This window comes from Sapajus apella, unplaced genomic scaffold, assembly GCF_009761245.1.
Source record: "Sapajus apella isolate SASKATOON/1434 unplaced genomic scaffold, GSC_monkey_1.0 scaffold6, whole genome shotgun sequence".
Lineage (NCBI taxonomy): Eukaryota > Metazoa > Chordata > Mammalia > Primates > Cebidae > Sapajus > Sapajus apella.
The window spans coordinates 58,923,246-58,941,807 of record NW_022436946.1 but is presented as its reverse complement, the minus strand read 5'-3'; the positions used below and the strand labels follow the sequence as shown (position 1 = coordinate 58,941,807).

The window sequence follows — 18,562 nt, the reverse complement described above, 5'->3', positions numbered from 1 at the left end:
AGATTTCTAATCAGATTAAGCAGGTAGCAAGTAAGAGTCCAAACTAGAGGAAGAGAAACGGCCTCTGGGAAAAAAGATTTCCTGAGGTTTCTCACTCCGTAATTTGGAACACAGGGATCAGAGGCAGAGAAAATCAGTTTACAATGCATAATGATATGTCTTTATTTCATCAACAGAAATGGTGTCTAGACAAAATTCAGTTAACACTAGCAATTCAATTGAGTGAAAAAATTTTTTTTTGCACAATAGTGTATTTACAATGAGTAAATGAAGTTTCAATTCATTAGTTCATAGCAATGCTTTTTTTTCCCCCAAAAGGTAAAAATTCTTAGTTACAGAGAATAAGCATCAACAGCCTTTCATTTTTACAAAACCACAAGAAAAACCACAATCACTTAGAAAAAAATAAGGACAGGCCTAAGAACTAGTACAATAAAATGATGCATTGAATTAAGTTACATTAATCGCATAGAATCTGTGTAAAAAGTATGTAGAAAAACACCTGATGTAACCTGTTACAGTCGTTGACCAGTTATGAGAGGTACAGAGGGTTATACAGGTAGATATGTGTGAAAACTGTCCGTATTGTTCAACCTGGGGAGGAAGAGAAGAGGGGCTGCAGCCCCTTGCATACACTGAGAAGACCCTGTTTTGAATATGGCCTCTGGAGTTTGTAAGGCATATATTAGAGGTGCACTTGTATCAGACTGGTTCTGGAACAAATTGTCACAGGCCCTCTTGGCCTCACAAGCAAAGGTGGTGCTTGCCTTGAATGGCTCAATGTGTCTAACAAGCACCTGAAGCTCCCAAATGCATGTGGAATCTTCCTGATCACTCACTAGAAGTGCCATGTCTTTGTGTCAGAGCGTGAACGGGCATCCCAGGTTTTGTACACGCAAAATACATTGTTAGGACTTAAGGGGGAGGTCATACCTCTGCCTCCAGACATGTTTTGGTAGAAGACTTAGCATCCATCTGTAGGAAAACCCCTCTTTGTCCATGTCCCTTCACTCTTTCCCAACATATGCGTCTGATTATTCCCATGGGAGCACTTGGCACTGAATGTGAGTCTACCTGAAATGAATGGTCTTGGTGCACTTCTGCTTCTAAGAAGGGCCAGTGTTTTATCTGAGGTCAATAAACTGGAATGAGAATGAAGGTCAGAGTTGTTTATCCATTGCTTGACAGCGAAATGCATAACACCATGTCACAACATTAAATCAAAGCTATGAAAGTTGGCCTCTGCAACCAAGTGGGTATTCTTCACAAAATGGCAGCATTGTTTTCAAATTACATTTAAAATGCACTGATATTCATCTGATATAAATATCATTTCCCAGGGTAGAGTGTAGGAAAATACTATAAACTTACTTTTCTTTGCAAGTAATGTTTTTGCACCGTCAGTTGAATAATTTATCTTCAATCTGCCACAGTAAGTCTTTTCTATGTACAAATCCTATTTGCACACACCATTTGTGTACAAATATATTCTGTTCTACAGCATCGGTTTTGGATGCTGGGGTCATGAGATGGCTCGGGCAGTACGATAAACATACACTTTCAACACAGAATGCCTCATGCACACAGACTTCCCATATGAATATCAACTCCATACAGGGCATTGTATCGTGGACTGACTCACCAGAAATCAACTTCCAACACAGTCTTCAATTTGGGGAAGAAACACTAACTCATGATACAACAAACAGCTTTATTCTTCAAAAGTAAAAATAAAAACAAAAAAACCTTTTGTTCTTTATTTACAGTGATTTGAGGGCTAAATTTGATTCTTGCTCCCTTCTGAATCTGAAATTCCTCTTAAACTGTAAGCAACAGTGGAGCAGTTTGAAGTCATTTCTAAAACAGCTCCTAGTTTAAACGGGGCATTATGTAGAGAAACAGGTAGTCAAACAGGGACTTGAGAAAGCTTTGCAGGCAGCTCTTCCTCAACTTGAGAGGATTATGCTACTCCACAGGATGTCAAGCAGCTTCACGGGACAGGACTTTTGGTTTCTCAACAGGCTTATCATTTTCAAACCTTCCCCTGTTTCTTCTTTTTCTTCTTCTTTGATGGCAATCATAAATATTTTAAAAAAATGTGTGTTTAGGCCTCTTGACAACAGCGTTAAACTTCACACTGTGCGCACTTCACTTGAGCCAGTCCTCTCTCGAAAGTCGTTGCTGGTCCTGGCTCCTTTTGAAGGAGAGTGGCAGTTGGCATACTAATCACTAGGCTTTTTTTTTTTTTTTTTTAAGTTCCTTGGAAAAGCAATATAAGGATTACATCCCAAATTATAGTGCATCTGAAAAGCAGCAAACCTTTAGAAAGACAGTTAATAAATTACTCGCACAACATACAGGAGCAGACACACACAGTCAGGTTTTCCACCGCAGCATCACCTCTGACGCCTGAGTCATTGCTGGGAACTCAGAAGAGAAGTAGCAGGATGGCCTAGTAACTTTGTTGGCTTTTTTTTTTTTTAAAGATTTTCTAACTGTTTTGTTCCAGAATCAGTATGTAATAAAGTTCGATTTTAATCAAGGCACCCCTAGATAACTCAGAGAAACAAACACATACAACAAAGCACTCACCTGCCCAAAGCCTGACCAACTTGAAGAGGTTGCCTGGAGACACAAGCAGGACAAAGGCGGATCCAAGGGGAGGACTGGATTTAGGTGGGATGCTCATTAGTCACCTCCACTGGCTCTGCCCCACCATTCCTATCCTCACCATTTGAAGACCCAAGCAGAATGTCACAAGCATCCTTCAAAACAGCCCGTGGTTGGAGGGTCTCTTATTTTTGTAAGAAAATAACCTTAAAAACACAACCAAATGTCATTATACTGTACAAACACTCTTCCTTGCTGTTTGTTCATAAAAGGTGTGGGGTTGACTAAGGGATCCCACGGAAAAGAGACAGGCTGGTTTTTAAAATTCCACTTGAGGCCATTTGGATTCTGGTCCCCAGCAAGTCCTCCCTTTGAATCAACCAAGAAATAATTGCGACAAGCACTTAGTTCTGAATAGGAAAAGACACACATATATCACATGAACAATTGCACAAAGCTAGTCACTGTTCATAGTGGATAATGAAGGAAATAACTTGTTAGAAATCCCCATGAAATTGGAAGATGGTTTTGAGAGCAATGTTTTTAACCAGTTCCCATGGCAGGAGTTAGGTAGGGGAAAGAGGGAGAAAAGCAAGGCAGGGGTCTGGGGGAGGAGGGTAAGGTCTGAGTTATGGTGGAGAGAAATAAAGAGACCCTTATAAAAAATGGAAATTCTGATACATATATGGTATCCGTGTACTTTAAGTCAATCTTAGAATGACAAGTACACCTAATTCCACTCATATAATGTATCTAAAGTAATCTAATTAATGGGGACGAAAAGTAGAATGGCAGTTTTCAGGGTTTGGGATATAGGAGAATGAGGAGTTACTGTTTCATAGGTACAGTGTTTTAGGTTTGAAAGATTTTTAGGTTCCAAAAAATTCTGGAGACGGAAGGCAGTAATGGTAGTATGACACTGTAAATATACTTAATGCAAAAGAACTGTAAGCTGAAAATAATTAAGATGACATGTGATTAAGATGGTAAAGATGGTGTATAATTCTGCTCAGGATGCTATAACAAAATGCAATAAACTGGGGGACTTAAACAAAAAACAACAAAAAGAGACCCTGCACCAACAGAAATGGCTGCCAAACAGGTCTGGGCTACTGAACCACAGAAACCTGGGGAAGCAGATGGAATGTGGTCAAGACTACCAGTTGCACAAGAGTTGATACCAGGGTAAATCATGCCAAGAAGCTGGGTTGGATCTGGTTATGATATGAGCAGAAAGTGTTCTTTCTTTAAAAGAAGAGAAGAGGTCACTTGAAAAGGCAACAACAGAGTTAAAAAACAAAATACTGTCAGCTGACTCCAACATAACACATGCCTCTGAAGTATCACATGATTCACATTGAGTTTATATTCTCGCTGTCATCAGTTTTCCACAAAGGCAAACCTCACAGTGAAGCACAGAACTGTCCTACTAGGCCAAGAAATTCCAACAACCATAACGAAAACCAGCAGCTCCAACAGAGCTTTATCAAGGTCTGTTTCAGACAAGCACACACACACACACACACACATACACACATGAGAAAAAACAAAAACCCAGAGGCAGGTTTTAAAAGTGGAACCGTTTAAAAAGAAAAGTCTTTTTTTTTTTTTTTTTTTTTATCCTACTGCATGAACTGACAAATTTCTGGCATTCATACATATTTAAACATTTAGTGCTAATATTTGTACAGAAAAAAGTTAATACTAAAACATATGTTACTATGATTTCACTTTTCGCCTATATCATATACTAATTTCCCCTTTTACATGCAGCTTTAATATTGTCCAAACAATGGCACAAATAAAGAAACAAAGTCAACCATCTATTCCCCACTGCCCACCACCCCATCCCCACATCAAACCGTTCAGGACTCTTCCCCAGCCAGGCTGGAGTGGCCCTCGGGCTGTTCAGTGAGACCCGGACCCAAGGCCACTGGAGCGAGGGAGCTGATTCCTCCTCCTCTGGGGCACACCTTCCTGTAAACGTGGCTGGGGCCAACACGCCCCCAGAGCCAAGGGAAGCTGCTCTCTCTGGGTTGCAAGCCAACCAGTTTTGCAGCAAGAAGAGAAAATTATCATCAGGTGAGGGTAGGGTATGTGTGTGATTCGGGAAGGGAAGAGGGAGGGCTCTCGGTGATAGCCTGTCCAAAGCTTCAGAATGAAGTCTGCCTTCAGACAAGACTGGCAGAAAAAGCTCAGAAGACAACTCGAAGCCTTTGGAGAAGGAAAGGAGAAAAAATGTGTCAGCCTGTGTCAGGGATGGATCGCAGGTGCCAGGATGCTCTGCTCTCCCCCAACGGTGTGAAGGCAGGACCTTTGGGGCTGCAATTCAAATCCCCGCAGGCCAGATGTCCTGGGAGGCCAAGCCTGGGCAGTAAAGCCGGTGGCAGGTTGGCCCCGTCCTTCAGGGGAGCAGGTCCTACTGCACAACACTTCCGAGAGCAAGCCGAGGCCTCAGGATGTGTTGAAATGAATGGGACTTACTCCCTGGGTGAAAACAGCTCTAACTTGATTTTTAGGAGCCAATGTCTGATGAGTTCTGGTATAATATCATGGATTCCTGTTTTTCTGATGTACTTTTGAGTGAGATGTCCAAACTCTCTCCCCACTTAGGAATCTGAACATCCAGCATCAACTCTGAACTCTCTATCTGCATTTAAACTTTGCTTAGGGAAAGGTGGGGAGGAGGTGAAATATAAAAATATTCAAGCAGATTATTGTCTACACATCCTAGGATGAATTCGTTATTTGGCAAGATTGTTTTTCCTACATAATTATCACCTGAGTGCTTTTTAATTAGCTAAAATGTTTTACTTTTTTAACTAAAAGCAAAGAATATACAGTATACTTGAGTTATACTGAAGTTACAACTTCATTTAAGAAAATAGGTTTGACCCAAAACTCAGTGCAAGTGGTAAAGTTGACCATTACTGTACAGTATCTGCAAGGAAAAAGAAAAAAAATAACCACCTCCCCTACCCCCCCACCAAACAAACAAAAAAGAAACCCACAATGCTCAAATGACACCATCTGGCGGTGCCAAAATCAAACCAAACGTAAAAAAGAGCTGAAATAAAATCTTGGGAAAAAGCTTCCAACACTGAATTTTGTCCATAAATAAGTACAAATTGAAAATCGAACTGTGAAGCAAGAAAAATGACCATGTTAACAGTTACCAAACTAGTTCTAGCATCAGAGACAAAACAAGAGGAATGTTGGAACCTGTTTCTAAATGAGAAATGAAGTTTCCAGTTTTAGGATGAGAAAGTTGAGGCATGCAGGACTTTTGCATATGGATATATATATATTTTATATATATTATATATAATATGTACAGTCTAGCTATAAAACTTTGATGTGTATAGAAGCTGTCTTCAATGAAAAAAATTGAACATTCAGAAGAAATTCCTGAGATAGGGTTTGTGACATGGGCCACTGAGAAAAAAAATCCGTGGTTGGGGCCTAGAGGTGTTGTAGTCTATCCCTGTGAAGACTGAAATTGAGCCACAGACAGACAGTGTCATTACTGCTGTCTTTCCTTGCCTGGGCAAGGGGTAGCACCATTGTGAAGGTAACTATCTATCACTTCTGCTCGAGAAGAGGAGAGAATACTTCGGAACAGTATTGCTGCTAAGACCGCTGTAGTGTGCACCAAATGTGTTTTCGGTTTCTTCGGGACAGCAGATGAACAGTGCCACAGGCCGACTGAAGAACGCCTGGGTGGGAGAGGTGTGCGGACTGGGAGGCAGAGCCGAGTCACTAGGTATAATCTTTCCTGGGCTGTTCGTCAGTTGTACACTTATCAGTCATTTCCTGGCAGAAGTCCACGGTCACTGTTTGGCTCCTGGGTTCAAGAGGAGGTCCTCTCTCAGAAAAGGCTCCCGGGTCAGTGCCTTCTAGCCTCCTCCCAGAGGTACAATTCTCGGAGGTGTTGCTGGGTGCCCAGGGTGGTCCAGGGGGAGCCGTACCTGGCTCCAAGCAGCAGGGCACATTTTCACCCACTGCGCACTGGGAGGCTGCAAGGTTCTGCTCGACACCCAGAGGTGCAGGGTTAACACTGGAGGCTGTGGGCAGGTCTATGGGTCTGAGGACAGGGCAATACCGATGCAGGGCCTGGATCTGCTCGGGGCTCTGGATGTCTCGGCAGACTTCCTGGGAAAGGCAGGAGAAGTTGTCCAGCAGTTCCCCCATGCATGCTTTCAGCTGATTCCTCTCTGACAACAGTTTCTCTTTCTCACATACCTGGACAGTACAGGAAATAAAGAGAAGATTGGATCGAACCTGAGTTGGAGGACACAAGGCCTCATTTTGGGAGGTTTTCCAGCCTTTGTTTTGCATCCTCCATTATGATGTAACTCATGAATGACTAGGTCAGGCTCTAGAAACTTAAAGATACATATCCAGGGAGCCCAGACATGGGCTTCTGCCACACCTCCCATCTGAGCCACCCATCCAGATGAGCTGCTGAGGCCAACACCTTTCCCAGGACATCCCTTCAGCCCTTTCCAAGGCCCAGGCAAACTGGTAAAACTGTCACCAATCAGAAAGCTTGAGTCAATGTTTTGGTTTTCTGAAATTTGGGGTTTGTAGACAGTTAAATGAAAAACTTTCAGTCCCAATCTTGTGATTGAAAATCTCCCCCAAATGCATCAGGTTACCATTTTTGAAAGGTAAAAATCTACCATTCCAACTATATGACATTTTGAAAAAAGCAAAACTATGGAGACAATAAAAAGATCTGTGGTTGCCGGGGTAAAGGGGGTTGAGCAGGCAGAGCACAGGGTATTTGGGGGCAGTGAAACCACTCTATATGATATTATACTGGTGGATCCATGTCATTATACATTCGTTCAAACCCACAGAACGTACAACACTGAGAGTGAGCACTAATGTAAACTATGGACTTGGGTGATAATGATGTGTCAATGTATGTTCACTGACTGTAACACGTGTACTACTTTGTGAAGGATGTTGACGGTGGGGAAGGCTATGTGTGTGGGAACAGGGAACATATAGGAACTCTCTCTACAGTGTGTTCAATTTTGCTGTGAACCTAAAACTCCTCCTAAAAAAGCAAGTCAGGAGAGGAGGATCCAAGATGGCCAATTAGGAGGAGCTCAGGATTGCAGTGAAAGTGCAGAGGGAGAGTGGACGCTGCATTTCCAGACGGATTTTTATTGCCCACAGACCAGGAGATTCCCAGGTGGATGAGCCCCACGGATCACCAGCACAGCTGAACCGGCACGGCTGCTTTGCCGGCGCCCCTGGGCGGCGGTTCTCCGTACAAAATACACGTGTCCAGGCACCATTTTAGCTGGCAATTGGAGCTCCGGAAAGGCAGAGTCGCCCATTCATCTGATTAAAAAGGGGACTGAAACAGGGAGCCAGGCCAGGAGACTCTTGGGCAAAAAAACGCTGCAAATCTCAGCACCGCTGTTTCACCCGGCGCAGTGGGTCGCCGCAGGGGAAATCACACAGATCCTGGCGCCTTTTCAACAGGCGACTGGAACACCTGGGAGACAGTCGACCATTCAACTTAAAAAAAAAAGGCTCTGAGGCAGGAGCCAGGTGATCAGGCTCGGCTGGTCCCACCCCCACAAAAAAACAGCAATTGGAAATGCTCTGGGTTGAGAGTTTCACAGCAAGCACAGCCGAACCCGGGAAGGTCCAGTTCTGTGGGGGAGGGGCGTCTGCCATGACCCAGGCACACCATCACTATGGAGGTAGTCTGCCATTGCTGAGGCAGCCCGCCGTTGCCGAGGCAGCCTGCCATTACAGAGAGAGTCCGCCATTATAGAGGTGGGCCTGGTTTTCCGAGGCAGTTCTAACTACGCCCTTATAAACAGGACTGCAGGGAAGTTCACACGGCAGCTGGGCGGAGCCCACAGCAGCTCAGTAAAGCCTCTGCAGACAGTGACTAGGCTGCCTCCTCGCTGGGCAGTGCAGCCTTGATAAAAAGGCAGCAGTACAATGGAAACTCAAAAATAAAGCCCTAACTACCCGGGACAGAGCACCTGGGGGAAAAAAGAAAGGGGGTTTATGAGTTCTGCTGCAGCAGACTTAAACGTACCTGCCCAGCAGCTCTAAATGAACAACGGAGATCACAGCTCAGCACTTGAGCTCCTAAAGGACAGTCTCCTCAAGCAGCTCCCTGACCCCGTATATCCAAAGAGTCACCTCATAAAGGAGAGCTCAAACTGACATTTGGCGGGTATCCTTCTGGGACAAAGATACCAGAAGAAGAAACTCGCATCAACCCTTACTGTTCTGCAGCTGCTGCAGGTGATCCCCAGGTAAGCAGGGCCTGGAGTGGACCTCAGCAGTCCTACAGCAGAGGGGCCAGATTGTTAGAAGGAAAACTAAGAAACAGAAGGAAATAACTTCATCATCAACAAACTGGACGTCCACTCAAGTACCCAATCTGAAAGTCAACAACTTCAAAGACGACAGGTAGATAAATCCACAAAAATGGGAAGAAACCAGTGCAAAAAGGATGAAAGCAACTGAAACCAGAATGCCTCTCCTCCTACAAGGGATCACAACTCCTCACCAGCAAGGGAACAAGGCTGAATGGAGAATGAGTGTGATGAATTGACAGAATCAGGCTTCAGAAGGTGGGTAATAAGAAACTTCTGTGAGCTAAAAGAACATGTTCTAACCCAATGCAAAGAAGCTAAGAACCTTGAAAAAAGGTTTGATGAAATGCTAATGAGAATAGACAAGTTAGAGAGGAATATAAGTGAATTGATGGAGCTGAAAAACACAACACGAGAACTTCATGAAGCATGCACAAGTTTCAACAGCCAAATTGACCAAGCAGAAGAAAGGATATCAGAGGTCAAAGATCAACTCAATGAAATAAAACAAGAAGGCAAGATTAGAGAAAAGGGGTAAAAAGGAATGAACAAAGTCAACGAGAAATATGGGACTAAGTGAAAGGACCTAATCTACATTTGATAGGTGTACCTGAATGTCATGGAGAGAATGAATCCAAGCTGGAAAATACTCTTCAGGATATCATCCAGGAAAATTTCCCCAACCTAGCAAGGTAGGTCAATATTCAAGTCCAGGAAATATACAGAACCCCGCAAAGATATTCCTCAAGAAGAGCAACCCCAAGGCACATAATTGTCAGATTGACCAGGGTTGAAATGAAGGAAAAAATGCTAAGGGCAGCCAGAGAAAAAGGTCAGGTTACCCACAAAGGGAAGCCCATCAGACTCACAGCAGATCTCTCAGCAGAAACCCTACAAGCCAGAAGAGAGTGGGGGCCAATATTCAACATCCTTAAAGAAAAGAACTTTCAACCCAGAATTTCATACCCAGCCAAACTAAGCTTCAAAAGTGAAGGAAAAATAAAATACTTTGCGAACAAACAAGTACTCAGAGATTTCATCACCACCAGGCCTGCTTTACAAGAGCTCCTGAAAGAGGCACTAAGCATAGAAAGGAACAACCAGTACCAGCCACTCCAAAAACATGCCAAATGGTAAAGAGCATCAACACAATGAAGAAACTGCATCAACTAATGGGCAAAACAGCCAGCTAGCATCAAAATGGCAGGATCAAATTCACACATAATAATATTAACCCTAAATGTAAATGGGCTAAATGCCCCAATCAAAAGACACAGACTGACAAATTGGATAAAAAGCCAAAAGCCATTGGTGTGCTGTATCCAGGAAACCCATTTCACATGCAAGGATACACGAAGGCTCAAAATAAAGGGATGGAGGAAGATTTACAAAGCAAATGGAGAGCAAAACAAAACAAAACAGGAGTTGCAATTCTCATCTCTGATAAAACAGACTTTAAACCAACAAAGATCAAAAGAGACAAAGAAGGATATTACATAATGGTAAAAGGATCAATGCAACAAAAAGAGCTAACGATCCTAAATAAATACACACCCAATACAGGAACACCCAGATACATAATGACTTACAAAGAGACTTAGACTCCCACACAATAATAGTGGGAGACTTTAAAACCCCATTGTCAATATTAGACAGATCAACCAGACAGAAAATTAACAAGGATATCCAGGACTTGAACTCAGACCAGGACCAAGCAAACCTAATAGATATTTACAGAACTCTCCACCCAAAATCCACAGAATATACATTCTTCTCAGCACCACATCGCACCTACTCTAAAATTGACAACATAATTGGAAGTAAATCACTCCTCAGCAAATGCAAAAGAATGGAAATCATAACAAACAGTCTCTCAGACCACAGTGCAATCAAGTTAGAACTCAGAATTCAGAAACTAACTCAGAACCGCACAGCTTCATGGAAACTGAATGACTGGCTCCTGAATGTTGACTGGATAAACAATGAAATGAAGGCAGAAATAAAGATGTTCTTCGAACCAATGAGAACAAAGACACAATATACCAGAATCTCTGGGACACATTTAAAGCAGTCTCTAGAGGAAAATATATAGCAATAAATTCCCACATGAGAAGCAAGGAGAGATGTAAAATTGACACCCTATCATCAAAATTGAGAGAGCTAGAGGAGCAAGATCAGAAAAACTCAAAACCTAGCAGAGGACAAGAAATAACTAAGATCAGAGCAGAACTGAAGGAGATAGAGACACAAAAAACCCTTCAAAAAATCAATAAATCCATGAGCTGGTTTTTCAAAAAGATCAACAAAATAGACAGACCACTAGCCAGATTAATAAAAAAGAATAATCAAATAGATGCAATAAAAAATGATACAGGGGATATCACCACAGATTCCACAGCAATTCAAACCATCATCAGAGATTATTACAAACAACTCTATGCATATAAACTAGCAAACCTGGAAGAAATAGATAAATTCCTGGACACTTGCATCCTCCCAAGCCTAAACCAGGAAGTCAAAACCCTGAATAGACCAATAACAAGGTCTGAAGTTGAGGCAGCTATTAAGAGCCTACCACCCAAAAAAAGCCCAGGTCCAGATGGGTTCACAGCCGAATTCTACCAGACATACAAAAAGGAACTGGTACCATTCCTTCTGAAACTATTCCAAATAATCCAAAAAGAGGGAATCCTTCCGAAATCATTTTATGAGACCAACATCATCCTGGTATCAAAATCCGGCAGAGACTCAGCAAGGAAAGAAAACTTCAGGCCAATATCCATGATGAACACAGATGCAAAAATCTTCAGTAAAATACTGGCAAGCCAATTGCAACAGCACATCAAAAAGTTTATCCACCATGATCAAGTAGGATTCATCCCTGGGATGCAAGACTGGTTCAACATATGCAAGTCTATAAACGTAATTCACCACATAAACAGAACCAAAGACAAAAACCACATGATTATCTCAACTGATGCAGAGAAGGCCTTTGACAAAATTAAACAGCGCTTTATGCTAAAAACCCTCAATAAACTAGGTATTGATGGACCATATCTCAAAATAATAAAAGCTATTTACGACAAACCAACAGCCAATATCAAACTGAATGGGCAAAAACTGGAAGCATTCCCCTTGAAATGTGGCACTAGACAAGGATGCCAACTCTCACCACTCCTATTCAATATAGTACTGGAAGTTCTAGCCAGAGCAGTCAGGCAAGAAAAAGAAATAAAGGGTATTCAAATAGGAAAGGAGGAAGTCAAATTGTCTCTATTTGCAGATGACATGATTGTATATCTACAAGACCCCATCGTCTCAGCCCAAAATCTCCTGAAACTGATAAGCAACTTCAGCAAAGTCTCAGGATACAAAATCAATGTGCAAAAATCACAAGCTTTCCTATACATCAATAAGGGAGTTAAAGAGAGCCAAATCAAGAACAAACTGCCATTCACAATTGCTACAAAGAGAATAAAATACCTAGGAATACAACTAACAAGGAACATAAAGGACCTCTTCAAGGAGAACTACAAGCCACTGCTCAACGAAATAAAACAGGACACAAACAGATGGAGAAACATTCCATGTTCACGGTTAGGAAGAATCAATATTGTGAAAATGGCCATATGGCCCAAAGTAATTTACAGATTCAACGCTATCCCCATCAAGCTACCAATGACCTGCTTCACAGAAATGGAAAAAAACGCCTTAAACTTCATGTGGAACCAAAAGAGACCCGCATAGCCAAGTCAATTCTAAGCAAAAAGAACAAAGTGAGAGGCATCACACTACCTGACTTCAAACTATACTACAAGGCTACAGTAATCAAAACAGCATGGTATTGGTACCAAAACAGAGATATAGGCCAATGGAACAGAACAGAGGCCTCGGAGGCAACATAGCACATCTACAACCATCCAATCTTTGACAAACCTGACAAAAACAAGGAATGGGGAAAGGATTCCCTGTTTAATAAATGGTGTTGGGAAAACTGGCTAGCCATGTGCAGAAAGCAGAAACTGGACTCCTTCCTGACACCTTACACTAAAATTAACTCCAGATGGATTAAAGACTTAAACATAAGACTTAACACTATAAATACCCTAGAAGAAACTCTAGGCAAAACCATTCAGGACATAGGCGTAGGCAAGGAGTTCATGACCAAAACACCAAATGCACTGGCAACAAAAGCCAAAATAGACAAATGGGACCTAATCAAACTCCACAGCTTCTGCACAGCAAAAGAAACAGTCATTAGAGTGAATCACCAACCAACAGAATGGGAAAAAATTTTTGCAGTCTACCCATTTGACAAAGGGCTGATATCCAGAATTTACAAAGAACTAAAACAGATTTACAAGATAAAAACAAACAAGCCCATTCAAAAGTGTGCGGAGGATATGAACAGACACTTTACAAAAGAAGACATACACGAGGCCAACAAACATATGAAAAAATGCTCATCATCACTGGTCATTAGAGAAATGCAAATCAAAACTACATTGAGATACCATCTCATGCCAGTTAGAATGGTGATCATTAAAAAATCTGGAGACAATAGATGCTGGAAAAGATGTGGAGAAACAGGAACACTTTTACACTGTTGGTGGGAGTGTAAATTAGTTCAACCATTGTGGAAGACAGTGTGGCGATTCCTCAAGGACCTAGAAATGGAAATTCCATTTGACCCAGCAATCCCATTACTGGGTATATATCCAAAGGATTATAAATCGTTCTACTATAAGGACACATGCACAGGAATGTTCATTGCAGCACTGTTTACAATAGCAAAGACCTGGAACCAACCCAAATGCCCATCGACGACAGACTGGACAAGGAAAATGTGGCACATATACACCATGGAATATTATGCAGCCATCAAAAACGATGAGTTTGTGTCCTTTGTAGGGACATGGATGAACCTGGAAACCATCATTCTCAGCAAACTGACACAGGAACAGAAAATCAAACACCGCATGTTCTCACTTATAGGCGGGTATTGAACAATGAGAACAGATGGACACAGTGAGGGGAGTATCACACACTGGGGTCTTTTGGGGGGAAATGGGGGAGTGACAGCGGGGGGTGGGGAGTTTGAGAGAGATAGCATGGGGAGAAATGCCAGATATAGGTGAAGGGGAGGAAGGCAGCAAATCACACTGCCATGTGTGTATCTATGCAACAATCTTACATGTTCTTCACATGTAACCCAAAACTTAACTTAAAATGCAATTAAAAAATAAAATAAAATAAAACTTACTACAAAGCTACAGTAATCAAAATTAAAAAAAAAAGTAAGTCAGGCTGTCAGGCTGGGTGCAGTGTCTCACACCTGTAATCCCAGCACTTTGGGAGGTCAAGTTGTACGGATCACTTGAGCTCAGGAGTTTGAAACCAGCCTGGGCAACATGGCAAAACCCCTTCTCTACAAAAAATACAAAAATTAGCCAGGTGTGATGGTGCATACCTGTAGTTTAGGCTTCTTTGGAGGCTGAGGTGGGAGGATCACTTGTGTCCGGGTGGTAGAGGCTGCAGTGAGCTGAGATGGTGCCACAACACTCACCCCGGGTGACAGAGCAGGACTCTGTCCCCCACACCAAAAAAATAGTTTATTAAAAACAAAACAAAAAAAAAGTCATCAGCAATTGCCTAACATACCGAGTTTCATATGGAATGAACATCAGCCAGCTCTCTGACCTTGGTCGCAGAGCAGATTGAACAGGAACAACCCTCTCCAGAACAGCTGAGGAATGTGCAGTGGGTTTGAAGCAGCGATTCTCCTGGACTCAGGAAGGGAGAAGGAAGTATGGAGTCTGAATTCTTGCATACTAGCCCAAGGTTTTGAGATATTCTTCTCCTTAAACAAAATTCTACACATGCTCCTGTGTTACTAAAATTCACCATCCCAACAGAGAGATGACTTCAGCAGCAGAGTAGAGACTAATTAAGGTTTTACCATCAACATTTGTGGAAAAGGGGGCCAGGCATGGTGGCTCATGCCTGTAATCCTACCACTTTGGGGGGCTGAGGCAGGCAGATCACTTGAGGTCAGGAGTTTGAGACCAGCCTGGCCAACATGGTGAAATCCCATCTCTACTAAAAATACAAGAAATTAGCTGGGCATGTTGGTGCCTGTCTGTAATCCCAGCTACTCAGGAGGCTGAGGCAGGAGAATTGCTTGAACCTGGGAGGTGGAGGTTGCAGTGAGCCAAGATTACACCACTGCACTCCAGTCTGGGCGACAGAGCGAGGCTGTGTCTCAAAAAAAAAAAATGTGTGAGAATGAGGGGAGGAGATGGGGTTCCATGAGGCACACACAATGAAATGGAAGAAGAAAAGAGGCATCTGAAGCAGGATGAAGTCAGTTCTTACCAACCCTTTGCAAGCGCAGGCAGGAGGAGAGGATGGGAGAGAAAATGAAGAGGAGAGAGGGAGGGACAGGCATGCGACACCCACGAGGAACAAGTCTTCGACACGGGAGCTGCACGTGCTGTAACATGAATGCAGTCTGGCAGGCGGCGTGGGCATGTGTGTCGGAAAGAGAGATTTACATGGGGATAGGGCACCTGCTAAAATATTTATAAATTTATCAAGAAAACATGTTTTAAAAATGAAAAATAAACAGATGTACAAGTCCAACTCTAGAGAAATACATTATGTGAGTTTGCAACAGCTGAGTGGCGGGTGTGTGGGAGACAGCGTGGGAGTGGGGAGTGAGTGCAGGGCGTGCTGGGGACTGCGTAGGGTGGGGCTGGGGAGAGGCGGAAGCTGCTCTGCCCACCAGTGCCATCCCTGCCAGGACACAGTATCCCCAGATAAGAAACAAAACACATCTGGGAGGTCTCCTTGGGGAAAAAGCTTACATGGGTAAGCTTTTTAAAGGTAAGCTGTGCAACCTGGAGCTCTCCCCTTTAAATCCAGAAATCTGCCAAGTGAGGGGCAATACTGCCTGGATGCTGGAAGAGGAAGCCCAGGCTCATTCTGCCACATTGCCCTGGCCAAAGCACTGACCCCTCCAAGCCTACTCATCTGTTAAATGTTCCAGGCCACTTTCTAGGGGGAAGAAAATGAGGTGCTGTGTGTGACAGCAGTAGGAAAGGCATTATAAATCATGCCTTGGTTAAAACCACGAAGCTCTAAGTCACAGATGTACATTGACAAGCATGTTCTCATTCGGCACTGAAACATGGCATCTTATTTAAGGAGATGCCAAAAAGTGGTTGGAGAACTAGATGATGCTCTTTTGGTTTTTTAGTTGAAAAATGCTAGCAAAGTGCTTTAGATATGCCTCGTCTGTAGCTTAGATTTTATTTGTTCAGTATTGCAAAATTATATGAAGCTGAAAGTGAATTACCAAAACCAGGCATTTCTCAAATGTTGGTGATTGAAGTTATTTTACTACCTTAAGAGGAGTGCAAGACACTACAGAGATGTGCCTAGGACCCTGTAGACTTACACCCAGTGGACTTTTCTACCTAAGCCCAGCAGGCTTTCAGAAGACCCACACTCACAGCAGGAATGTTGTTTCCTTATGTGATTTAAATTAAATTTTGTTGTTTAACAAAATTAAACAACTTTAAATACGTATTTGAAAGGAAGAAGAAACTCATAATCCCCTGAACCGAATAGTCACAATGTCTAGTAAATTTTACAGCAAAAGACATTTTCTGGGCACCAGCAATGGGTCCAACACTGGATATTCAGAGATGATCAAGTCACTGTTCTTGTCCTTGAGGAACCTACAGTCAAGTGCTGGGGGCTAGGGAGACAGACATGTGCAAAGATAACTCAAGACTAAGTGATCAGATCAGGGTTCCATGGGCAGGTGCCCAGCCTAACTGGGAACTCAGGAAAGGGGCTTCCTAGAGAGGTATGTATAACCTGACTCATTCATTCATTTAGAGATGAGGTCTTGCTGTATTGCCCAGGCTAGTCTGAAACTTGTGGCCTCAAGTGATCCTCCTGCCTCAGCCTCCCAAAGCACTGTGATTACAGGTGTGAGCCGTGGTGCCCAGCCATGACCTGACTCTTAAAGAAAAAAGGAGACAGAAAAAGTAGAGGAATGTCCAAGGTGGAAAGGAAATGGCATAGGTACAATTGCAGAGTTTGATTTTATCAGGGATCAAGTCCTAGGAATGGGGTGAATGGTGACACTGGAGGGGCAGCTACAGACTGGATGACAAAGGGCAGGAGATGTTCTACTAAGAAGCTTGGACTTTCTTTTGTTGGTGATGGGAGCTACTGAACACAGACATTTTCCCTCCTTGGTGAGTGTCAAAAAAAAAAAAAAAAGACCCTGAAGTCCAGGGCTATCTTGATAACATATAATGTACCCTGTGCTTTTCTAACATCTCATCCTTGCGCTTTGGTTCTCATTGGGCTGGTGGCTCACCATGAGGTCAGGGAGTGCTGCAAACAGTTTGAGGAACCACACTTAGATCATGACCACACCATGCAGACTGCTTCCTCTTCTTCAGCCTGACACAGACATGGCACCTGAGATGAGTTTCTGTTATTTGGCAGCATACAGGCAGAGCTGAAGGAGGTTGAGTTGGTCACCTTCAAAGCTAGAGTCAGGGGCCAGAGGTCAACTGGATTTGCTTTCTGTACCATATGGTTGCTTATCAAGAAGAGGTGGGGGCACATAGCTCTGAGTATAGGGGAGCCTGGGAGACAGGAGTTTGTTTTCTGTGACAAAACACTCTCAGGCGCAAGGATGACTATGACAGCCACCTTGAGGCAGAATTGCAAAAGAAAGGACCCTGGGGCTGCAAAGGATGCCATGAGATCATCTCCTGAGCAACAGCCCCTCTGCAGGTAGGCATCCTATCTCTAATCCATTCTATTCTGCCAGGAGGCAGGAGAAAGCAGTTGGTACAAGACACAATTTGGAATCAGACACATCGGTTTACATTAAAGTTCTACCAAGTAGTGGGAAGTTCCCAATCCTTCTGCATTGCAGTTTCCTCCTCTGCAAATGAGGGTAAAAGAGTACCTAAGTCATAGCGTGAATGTGAGGATTAAATGGGATCATCCACAAAAACAGTTGAGGAATACCTTGTCCATAGATGCTCATAATTAACATCAGTTATTTATTTATTTATTTATTTATTTTGAGACAGGGTCTCACTCTAACACCCAGGCTGGAGTGCAGTGATGCGATCTCCACTCATTGCAATCTCCGCCTCCCAGGTTCAAGTGATTATCCTGCCTCCGCTTCCCAAGTAGCTGGGATTACGGGCATGCACCAACATGCTCAGCTTATTTTTTTGTATTTTAAGTAGAGATGGGGTTTCACTATGTTGGCCAGGCTGGTCTCGAACTCATGACCTCAAGTGATCCACCTGCCTTGGCCTTCCAAAGTGCTAGGATTACAGGCGTGAGCTACTGCACCTGGCCAACACAGCTATCTTTACATGTTGAATGGAAAACAAAAAAGAACTACCTATATATGAATAATGGCCGAAGGATATAAAATACTGACACACCATTACACACCTGCACACTTGTGCGTGCATACACACACACACTGCAGATGTAAAGCTATTATTTTTGTTGAGAAACTTGTTAAAAAGTAAACCCAAACTTCCCCA

At 42.9% G+C, this 18,562-nt stretch overlaps 1 protein-coding gene across 2 annotated transcripts in view; it reads right to left on the bottom strand.

Moving 5' to 3' along the window:
- Positions 1 to 133: 133 nt before the first annotated feature.
- The window catches only part of BACH2 (BTB domain and CNC homolog 2), a 357,645-nt gene continuing 339,216 nt past the window's right edge, over positions 134 to 18,562 (bottom strand). For both annotated transcript variants that reach the window (XM_032274410.1, XM_032274409.1), the window contains exon 7: positions 134 to 6,852. In XM_032274410.1, coding sequence (XP_032130301.1) covers positions 6,370 to 6,852 — 483 coding nt within the window. In that variant the 3' untranslated portion in view covers positions 134 to 6,369. The remainder of the gene's footprint in view (positions 6,853 to 18,562) is intronic.